This window comes from Apaloderma vittatum, unplaced genomic scaffold (genome assembly GCF_000703405.1).
Source record: "Apaloderma vittatum isolate BGI_N311 unplaced genomic scaffold, ASM70340v1 scaffold3044, whole genome shotgun sequence".
NCBI lineage: Eukaryota > Metazoa > Chordata > Aves > Trogoniformes > Trogonidae > Apaloderma > Apaloderma vittatum.
This window is the reverse complement of record NW_009710751.1, coordinates 1-11,108: the sequence shown is the minus strand read 5'-3', so window position 1 is coordinate 11,108 and position 11,108 is coordinate 1. Positions and strand designations below refer to the sequence as shown.

General features: G+C 40.8%; 1 protein-coding gene across 1 annotated transcript in view; it reads right to left on the bottom strand.

Moving 5' to 3' along the window:
* LOC104272387 (cAMP-dependent protein kinase catalytic subunit beta) overlaps window positions 1–7,556 on the bottom strand; it is a 23,639-nt gene extending 16,083 nt beyond the window's left edge. The window contains exons 1-3 of the mRNA XM_009867367.1: window positions 7,537–7,556; window positions 6,139–6,182; window positions 213–274 (exon numbers count right to left, since the gene is read on the bottom strand). Coding sequence (XP_009865669.1) covers window positions 213–274; window positions 6,139–6,182; window positions 7,537–7,556 — 126 coding nt within the window. The remainder of the gene's footprint in view (window positions 1–212; window positions 275–6,138; window positions 6,183–7,536) is intronic.
* Between the last annotated feature and the right edge of the window lie 3,552 nt (window positions 7,557–11,108).

Genomic DNA, 11,108 nt, shown 5'->3' with positions numbered 1-11,108 from the left:
AGCAGGAGCATTTCACGAGCTCTAACGTGGAGAACACCTGAGAGCCTTTGCTGCTAAACTTCAATGACAAAACTGAAATTAAAAATGGAAACTCCCGAAAAAACTGCATTAAACTTATTCCTGTTATCTGTGCTAATCATTACAGACTGATAACATCCTCAGAAACCCCAAAAGCGACAGAGAACATTACTGAATGTTTGAATGACTAATACCTGAGGTGGGCTTTCCCATTTTCTTAAAAAGTCTTCTTTGGCTTTGGCTAGGAACTCTTTCACTGAAAACAAACACAAAAAAGTACATTTTAATTAATGTAATTTATCATGGATGTAATGGAGATGCTTTGTTAACAAAACATGTAAACTTCATTATCAACTTCTTTCTTCAGCGTGTAATATGCTATTTTCACCATGTATGAAAGCAAGCACCGATGCCTCTAGAATCTCTACAGTATCTCCAGGCGATCTCCAAGCTTTCTGGAGTAACTACATCATTTAGCACAATTTACTTAAACTATACCAGCTCTAATAACTCACAATACGGTACACGCAAGCAGGCTTTAAGGTGATGTAAGACATTCTTAATTAGATCGGGAAAAAACCACAAACACCTGACATTTGTTAAGTAGCCACTGCACAACGATAGACTTTTATTTTTGTTAAATAAAAGCTACATTTTCTGATTGAGCTGATTGAGCATAATGCCAATCTCATTGCTTTTTCCCCTCATCACCTTTATTTAAAGGCTGTTTGCAAGCTCCAGTACCAAATGGACAGCATTACTGCAAGCAAAGACAAAGCACAGGGCTACAACACTGCACATCAGGCATGCCCACAGTCAAAGAATGTTATTTTCAATATTGATTTTTCATTGAAATTGAAGGAAAGTGTAACAGCAAAATTCTGGATGACTGTTTAAAATGTGCACCAACATATTTTGTTCATCTCCTCTATTTTTTTGAATACCAATTAGAAGCCAGATCAATGCAGACTACTTAATGCACAGTCATGAATGGGAGGTGTTCAAACACTGCTGCGGTTCCAAAAGAGTCACAGAATCAAGAAAATATCACACTGTTTCTGTGTTTCCTGAATCATTTCACACAGTATAGCATTAACAACAGTGGATTTTCTGTACTGTGGTGTTCTGCCACAAGCAATTTCTAAAAATATTCAGCCATGTGCCAAGAGTATTCTGGTCAATATCTAGAAATATGGTTTCACAAATATATTTTACCTTCTGACGGTCATAAAAATTTAGGTTTATAAGGGGCCGTAAACAATCATCTGATGAATCAGAACTCTTTCATACTTTTATTTTCAGAGAATACTAGTGTCTACACAGAGAACTTTTCAAAAAATCTCTTCTATTGTGGGTACTGGCACAGCAGCAGCAAAAGTAGTGGCAGCCCTGGAGAAGGCTTTCTGTGAATTCCTCTATTTTCCTTCCTCCTCACCCCTCAAGTGCAGATGGGACTCAATGGCCACAAAAGACTCAAGGGAGGTTTATGGCTCTCACTGTCACTGGCTCTGACGGAGCAGCAAATATAATGGAGATTTCAGAAAAATTGACACAATTCTGGCCAGACTTCAAGGTTAGAAAAGTACTTAAAGCATGATATCCACTCAGTAATTTTATTTTTAAGAGAAACAAGCAATATGAGGGAGGAGGAACATATTTATTACCCTAAATTTTTGGTTACAGTAAGGAAAAAAGAACTGTTATAAATTGGTATTAAAATTCACTGAAAGTCAAAAAAATTTAGTGGGTAATCAGTAAAAATGTTAGTCATGTTTATCCCATGTGGAGAAAATATTTCCACTGTTTTTAAATGATGAGGGTTACTCATGTAATGCCTTCTAGTGATCCTAATTTGAGAAGAGGGCAGGATTTCCTGTGCCATGAAATAATTTCTCAACACAAAAAAGGGAAGCAAATAATGTCCAAATCCATGTCTGATTATCCTTCTTCCATCAGAAGAGAGATGACTTGATAAAGTGATGACTACCGAGAGTTTTTAAAACACCAATTTATGTCAAAATAGCATAAACATTATTTTCTCCTAGTGACAACAATAAAAACTAAATGATCATTAAGATTGCCAAAACACAGGGCCTTCAGACTGAAGTGTTTAGAAATGAACACTTCAGTCACTTTTGAAAATATCACTTCGAATTTTAAACGGGATAGGTACTTTTTGAAAATTATATCTCAATTGCAAAACGTTCGCTCTTGCTGCAGGAGAATACATCTCATTTCTACTTTTCAAGTGCAGAATAAAAATCGTGCCAAACAGATAGCAATGGCCATTGGTACTATTGTGATGATGCAAACAAATAGGTTTATTAGAGGATTACTTAAGAAGTTTTCCTCAAGTGCACATTTTTAGCCACCTTACATTGCGACGATGCGACTCGTTTGCTTTTCTAGTCTTTATACTGTTCCTAGCATCTGTGACTTTGGGCACTAATGAAGGAATGAGCATACCAAAAGTCTCTACAGGTTCCCCAAGGGTTTGCAGGAACATTCACCCACACAGATGAGATGAAGAGAGGAAAGAAAGAGAAGAAAAAAAAAAAAAGTTTTATGCATTTCCACAACAAACACATAGAAAACACAAATACATTCCACCCTTTCCCATCCCCACTCAAGAACGGACCCTGTAATAAACTAACCCTTTCCCACACAGACAGAATGACTCATGCTAAATCACAGAATGTTTGAGCAAAGAGGAAAAAAAAATTCCACAGGCAGCTAAATTCAGTACAAAAAAAAAAGATGATGCATCACAGAAATAAGCACAGCTTACAAAACTTCAGGAGATCAAGCTGGCATCTTTAATAATTAATCTATTTCGAGACGCGCACATCCAAAGAACTGTTGCTAACAAAAGTGTATCTATCTTCATCGCAGCACGCTGGATCACAATAAAACCTGTAACTGGGTGATCTTCCCACTACTTCGCCCTCTATTCCAGAAGGCAGAGCGTGAATTGCATGGCATGTGGCGGACAGCAGAGAAATGGCAAGCAGTCTCCCCAAAAAATAGTTCACCATCAAACGTCAATCCTGTCATCCAGCAACAGCAACAAAACCCCTTGAAAATCTGAACTGCACAGGAACGTGCCCAGGAATCCCGCACGGTCACCAGAGAAGGGATTCACCCAAAAAAGAGATGCTCATGCACAGGTTCCCATGGACACTGAAGAGCAAGGATCACTTGGACATGGCTGAGTAAAGCGAAGATGAGGATGTGAGGATTGTGTGCCAAGACCAGCAGACAGACCCTTATTCAGACTGGTTTCACTGATTACAGCAGCGGCTGGGGTGAAGGGGGCTGAAACCAAAGGAGGAAAAGCTGGTGCTCAAAAAAAAGAAGGTGCTGGAAGGAGACACCAAAGCAACAGAGCTGGCACAGCGAGGGCCACAGCAGTGGTCAAAGCAACTGGGCATGTCACGGACACCAGCTGGAACTGGAAAGGATGCACCAGGGGTCCAGAGCTGAGGTAAGGACAGACACAGAGCACAAACCCAGCTCTCTGTGACCAGCGAGAGCAGTCACTGGCAGGAAAGCAAGTTTGATGCGAGGCAAACACCCCCAGCACAGAGCAGGCATCTGGGGAGGTTCAGATAAAGGTAGTAAGAACAGCGTAGTGGCCGAAGAGTCACAACTGAAAGGCTTCAAGCAGTTTTATCAGTTCAGTTATAAATTGCTTTATAAGTTTCAGCTCAAACCCTGGTCAGAAGAAACGCCAGAGGTGCACCCGCAGCAGGACAGGACACAGGCTGTGTCACACACAGGCGGCTGGAGCTTGGGCCTGCCGCAACCTGTGCCGAGACCCGTGGTCACACGGTGGGAGCAGCAAAGGCTGACGGAAGAGATTGCCAAGGGCAGGGAACTCGAGATCCAGAGGTGCCTAGGTAATACTGGCATAAAAGGAGCTATTAAAAACCAAACAGCTGAAAAAAACCTGCCACACAAAACCCCCAAAACTGCTGATCCCACCCCTCTCAACAGCAGGAGATTATTATCTAACAGCATATTCATACGATGAACAATCTTTTTGTTTAGTTTGTCAATTAACTTTTGTACAAAAGGTTAGCAGGCTTAAAAAAAAATGTTTTAACAAAGGGTGTGAATACTATAAAGAGTACTCTGGGCTAAAACACAGTCTAAAAGTGAAAGAGAGGAAAAAAAAAAATCCAGAGGGTTAGGACATCTCAGGTGCAGGCGTGCAATGACAGCAGAAGGACAGGGGTCACCGATGGAACAGTCCTCAAGAGTTACCAGGAATTCCTTTGCCTTTCTCCCACATCCCACGTGCACTGTATTTGCTATTCTCAAGCACATCTCCCACAAGAAGCAGCAAGCCAGAATTTTTTACTTTTTTTGGGGAGGGGTGGGCAGGAAGGGGTAACAACCAAAAAGTATTTGGACAGGATTCATGGCAAGAAAGCAAGAACTGAACTGATAAAGACTAAACATTGGGCACCATTACAAGTCCCCATCTGCTGTGCTAAATGCCAATCTCTGCTTGGTATTTAAAATGCCCTTTATCAAAATACAATTCAATTTTTGTTCCAAAACTGTAATATAATCACTTCAAGTCTGGAATTAAATGGGCTATTTAATTAAATCTCTAAATTTCATTTAATGGAAAAATAAATATGTATGAAGATATTCTGGCAAAGATATATGTATATTTCATTCTTATAAAAACACTATTTATAGACTTAAACAGTACTGAGATGTATATTGATGCCTCAGTGAATCCTGTGGTTATGGCATCACACTTCAGAAGCAAGTGAGAAGCATAAAATTCAAGTTCTAAGTCCCATTCTTACATCGTTAACCTGTCATTTTAAATTTCTTTACATTTCTCTTTTGATTAGCAGGAATAACATCACAAGGTTTACAACAGGATTCCTCTACCCTGCTAAGGTTTTGCAAATGAGCACGACTAAGTGTTAAGTATTACACAATCCTTACACAAGGAAGTAGCGTGAGCACCAGTTGACATTTTAATAGCTGGGAAACACTTCAAACCACAAAGTAAATTGGTATCACTGAAACAGACCCTCCACGAGAACAAAATGCATTGTTCCTCACAACATGAAAGGGGGAAAAAGTGTCCAGTGCGATAGAAGCCTGGCACAGGGCAAGTCCCGCTGCAGGGAGACACACTTGCTGCCCCTCTTGTGAAAAACTCACCAGCTCTAAGAGTCACAAAGTCACTGGGGCTCGATTAATAAACTCTGCATCAATTTACCTTCTCATTTATCAAAGTTTTGACTTTGAGAGCAAGGTTTCGATCTTATATTTTTGTTTAAATGCTAATTATGATAAAAACAGTTGATGCAGAGCAAACTAAGTTACCAGCTGCAATGGATAAGAACCTTATTTCAGTGTAAAATAAAAGACAAATCAAATAACAACAAAAAAAACCCCAACCCAAAAGCCCAAAACATATGGAGCAGTTCTAAAAGATCCCATTTGCTGTAATACACAACCTAAAAGTTCTTAGTAAATGAATTATCATGTAAGAATTATTAACTGCATACAAGCTGCAATAAAATGTAAATGCTAATAATCTAACCACACACTGTAACCACTTCTGTGGAATACTGGGAAGAACTGGAGAAGAGTAGGGCATGGAAAAAACATGGACAAACAGGAACACGATAAACAGTAAATTAAGACCAATTACAGCTGCAGTTCCTGAAGACTAGAAGAGAGTACTAGAACTTGATTTTTGGGTGTGCACATTCAGGGATGAATTTACAACGTGCAGCAATTTTAAAATACAGTTTGTTCTTATCCGTTACAACTCAAAATTTGGAACACAGGTAAAATCTTATTTTAATGCTGTCCGTGATTTATGAAATTTTGAAGTCTTGAACTAGACAGTATTTTGTCAGTTTTACAAAAGCAAATTTGCAACACCTAAGAACTCTGTAAAGAGTCCCTTTTTTACAAAAAAATAGCTTTAGTTTTTATTGCTACAGCCTGTAATTTTAAGCTGTAAATCAAAGCTGAAGCTGTACTTAATGTACACCTCTTCACTTGGCTGGCTAGACAGCAACAGCCTGCACAAGAGATGTGACAGATTTAGAAAAAACAACACATGAGCCAGGTTTTCACCAAAGGTAAAACCTATTTTTGTTGAACTCTGAGCTGTAGATGCTCTAAAGCACACAATTGTCACAGACTGATTTCCTTCTTCTTCTATCTTTCTTCTATTTTTATTACAGATAATAAGAACAATTTTATTTTCAAGCGCAGTTTTCAGTCTTTCCCCTTATTCTTTTTCTTAAATCACAAAGTACTGGTCCGAACAGAGGCAGTGAACCCTGCTAATGCCAAAAGTAGAACATAACAGTGACCGCTCTGAGGAGACAGGACCAAACCCAACTAAGAGAGTCACTTCAAAGTATGAGTGCCTGAAATTTTGTTTAAAAACACTTAAGCGTATAATGCAAAACAGTAAATTTAGTCAGTCATGAACCCCGCTCAGCACAGCTGTACAGGCGTATGTGTCCCAATTCAATCATTTTCCACCAGAAAAAAATACAGATGAGATAAAAAAAAAAAATATCTGTGTTCTTAAACTACGAGAATCCAGATACAACGATCATCAAAATCTAAAAACTCACACACTTCATACAAAAAGTTACTCTTCCCTCAAGACATGCACAGCTAAACGCCAAAAAAAACCCCGACAAAACCAACCAAAATCTAGGAACCAACCTGAGATTCATTATTCAAATCTTAAGTTGCTGATTAAGTGCAAGACTTTCTCGATGCAGATGAGCAGAACAGCTTCACCCAAACACCCAAGCACAGGACGTGACCTGAAGTCCCTGCCGATCCCTAGCGGGTGAGAGCTCTTCCACCCCTCCAGGTATTTTGGTCCTCCGGGGTGGCACCTCCCCTGCCCAAGCTTTCCTTTCGAACGGAAGTGTTAGTAGCAACTTTTTGCTGACTGGAGTTCATTTTTTGTTCCAGTTGTCTAAACGGACCCACGAGTGCTGGCACATGGTTAGTTCTGGAACACGTCAAAACTGTGCTCTGGCCCAAGGAAAGGAGTCTCTCCCGTACCTTCTCCCTGCCCTTGACGTTTCCATCGCGGGGAATTACTCCAGGCTGCTGGAGAGGACACATTTGTTAATTCGCTTCCTCTCTTGCAACAATCCACATGCTCCGAGGCTCGAAGGCCAAGCAAGAGCAGTTTGGTTTGCCAGGCGGCAGGTCAGTGCTCACTGCGGGCCCCTGTAAACACACAAATCCCCAGTCCTGCCCTCCCACCGTCACTTGTTCCTGCTCCTCTATCACGACCTTCCTTGAAAGAGCAAAAGCATCCTTGTGGCTCACTGCCAAGCCAGGTCAGGGAATTAGGCCAGATTAAAAAGTAACGGACAGAAGGCAGGGGAGGACAGGGGAAGCTAATTTTAATCCAGGGCAGATCCCAGTTCTTTCCATCTCACAAATGTTTCTCCTGGGGTGACAGAAAGGAGAAGTGGCGTGGAAATGGGCAAGTACCTGGGGTAGAACCGCTCCATTTCCGAAGGAGAGTCAGTGTAATGTGACCATGAAAGTATGGCACTGGACTACTGAAAAGGCTTCGAGACAAAATTCCAATTTTAAGTTATTAATTTTCAATTAGTTTATCAGATAAATTAACTCTATTAAACTTATTTATTAATTTGAAAATGTAAGTTAATACAATTACTTTCAAATGCAGTACTTAACACTCCGTACATATAAAATTAGTTCATATGGAAAAGGTTCTGTGAAAAAATCTTAACATGTAAAATCATCGATTATCACATTGATTTGCTTTGTGAGCAAACGGCAGTAAGCTTCACCTGTGCAGTGCCACTCTCCATAGCTGCAGCTGAACTTTATCCAGCAAGTAATCTAGAATGTTGCAACTACCACAGGACCTGCAGTGTAAAGGAAGGTAGCATCCTGTGTGAAATAAAACAGGTATTATTTTACAAAGAAAATTCCGAATTGTGTGAAAATTGTGAAAATTCAAACATCTCTTGTTTCTGCAGTGCATATATTTCCATGGTTACCATGTGGCGAAAAAAAACCCACAGCATTTTAAGAATGAATTCTAAGAACAGAATTTTCTAGGGCACTACTATAAAAATATCTTGTAAATGCATCACATTCTTGAGTAAAGATTTTTAGCAAATTCTAGCAGTTAAATACAAATATACAAAATAATCAGATTGTCCTTACAGTCAGAACCACGTACCAAGCCAAACGTGGCCCCCTTCTGCTCCACTGAGATCCTGGCTAACCCGCCAGCACGGGCTTTCCTCGCTGCCAGACTGCCCCACCCTCCCTCTCTGTCGGAGTTCAGTGGCCAAAGAGGGTAACACATTGCTGGGCACCTGTCACGGAGAGCATGTTTTGTGGTTAGAACCATAAATCTGAAGGTAGCTGATCCGATCTGCACGCTGACTAACACATTCCCTGCAAGCAGGCAATGCCTCTCACAATACGAAATACACTCATGCACAAATACCCTTGTCTTTAGAACCAACCCAAGATTTACTAAACCCATTTCTCCCTTACAACCCAAACTAAACAACTGCACGGTCTGCTCACAGTATGGATGCATTTTACGAGTTACTTTAAAAAAAGCAAGTCTTCGGTTGCTTTTGCTTTTCTCCAACATTTCATCCAAGGCATCGAACCAGTAGTAGATCCGCCAGTCTCGGTTTAACTGCAGTCATGTCTCAGTCCGCTCCCCACAGCGCTCCTTCGTCCCAGCCCCCGCATTAACAAAACTACATAAATTCTCAGGTCCGTGCGCTGGGATCAGCAAGACACATCCTCACAGCTGCCAGGGTAAATCAGAAAAACAGCTCTTCACCTCTCTGCACGACCTGAGCTCCCGACACACGGCTATATTGACATATCTGCTGCAGAACACGCGCTCAGTATTTACAGGAAGGGGTTGCCTGCATCAACCAGCAAAGCAGGAGAAGTTAATTTATAACCTTCAATAGCAGAGAGGCTGACTTCCTGAATAAGGAAGTCTTATGTAAATAAATGCATTTCACAATTCAACACATCCAGTGAACAACGAATTTCTGTTTGCCTCAGGATTAGGGCAGGCAAAAAGTAGGTAAGAGTGTTTACTATCTATTCTGATAAAGAATGGGACTTTAGAGAGAAAACTGGTGCAAGTTAGTGGCTATTCCGATAAAAGGCAGGCATAAAACATGCACATAATTGAGTTGCAAATCCTGAAAAAGAAACAATTAAAACAATGTAACCCACATTAATTCTTAATGGGCTTGAGTATCTGTCAGCAACTAGAAGGAATAAAGGAAAATACAAAAAACATTAATCAAGTTACAAAACTACCCATAAGAACCTCAGTAATTACAGCTGGGAAACTGTTGCAAACGTTGGCCTGCAGCAGCAGTACCAGCAGCAGCTCTCAGAGGAATCAGCCACAAATAGTTATACAAACAACGTGAGATGTAAACTAAAAACCAAGGAAAGAATAGATCTTTCTGGTAACAAAATATAAGAAATCTAACAACAGCAACTAGAGTAAGTCACAGTTCAAGAGATGTAAGATTACAACACACCAAACACGCTTCCTTTTAGAAGGAACCTCAACTTTATATAAACTCATTTTTCTGCTTATACCCCAAACCAAGCACCCTGAGGGACTGTTCACTGTACGGATGCATTTTAAGAACTACGTCAATGCAGCAACTCCTGCATTGCTTTTTTTTCTTTCCTTCCCAAATATTTTGTACAAGAAGCTTAACAAAATATGAAGCCAGGTCAACACCTAAGAAATTATCCTCGTCCACTGCCAGAGGCTAACAGTTAACATTGGGGAATTTTTGAAAGGAAGAAACAATTAGTCCCATGAGACACATATAGGAAGATGTACAGTTCTGGCACCTGGAAATTCGATGGCATCCTTCCACTTTTCAACAGTGAAAATAATCAGTTGCTACCTCTCATCCCTTGCCCTTAAAAGATGTTCCCAATGCACATAAAGGAGATATTTACACTACCTCCCTTCAGCCTAATTCCTGACACACTCCTGCTCTCCCGTGTACACAAGGCTGGCCAATGGCCCAGCAGGGTCCATCAGCATTGCTCACGCTCTTTCCTCATGCTGCTCCATAGGTCTCCACAAGTCTGGCAACTATTTTGGAGGTAACTGCTACTACAGACATTTACAGTTGCATTCGCAGTACTTGAAAGTACTAGCCCAACCACACGGTTGGTGATACCTGGGAGCATTAAGCCCATTCCTACTGAAAATAAAACAAAAAAGTAAGGCAGTTATCCTTGCAACAGAAGAAAAGCTGTATTTTTTTCATTGAAGTTTCACTTGCATCTTGGCAAGCTTTCACAAGGAAAGCACCTGATTTTATCCACACTGCTGTGGTGGAGACAGCCACAAAGGTGCACTGAAAAGAAGTGATTGAAGCGGGGAAATGTTTACAGAGAAGACAAACTATTCCTCAGTTGGTAGAGCAGGAGATAGCCACCTTTCTCTTGTCAAAATTAGAATACTCATTTATAGATCTTTTCGATTGGGAGCTGACACTTGGTGAAAGCTGCAGCTATTTATTTCTATTTTTAATGGAAACAGGAGCCTGGATGTCGAGATGAATGAAACCTACAGTTGCAAACTGCAGAATAAAGCCCCAGGGAAAAGAAATCCCCCCCCCCCAAAAAAAAAAATCAGATGCAAATGCAAACCAAAACACCTGTAACCTTTTTTTTTCCCACCTAGCTGGTAAAAAATTTATTCCTTTAAAATGACTCAGTCATAACAGCATAGCAAAAAAAACCAAACCAAAACCAACCCAAAAAAACCCAAACAGAAAACCCCACGAAACCCTACCCAAGCAGCAAAGTTCAGAATTCACCGAGCTGACTGCCACAAACCTGAATTCCTGTGGAAGCTACAACTTCACTGTAAGAGAACCTGAGAAAAAGGCGATGGAAAACCCAGCCTGGTACCTCGTGCACAGGAGAGGCTTTCTGACCCCAGGAGACCTCTCCATCAGCAGACGAGGCGACTGCGCGACCTCCCGACTCGCAGCGAGGCCGCAGTC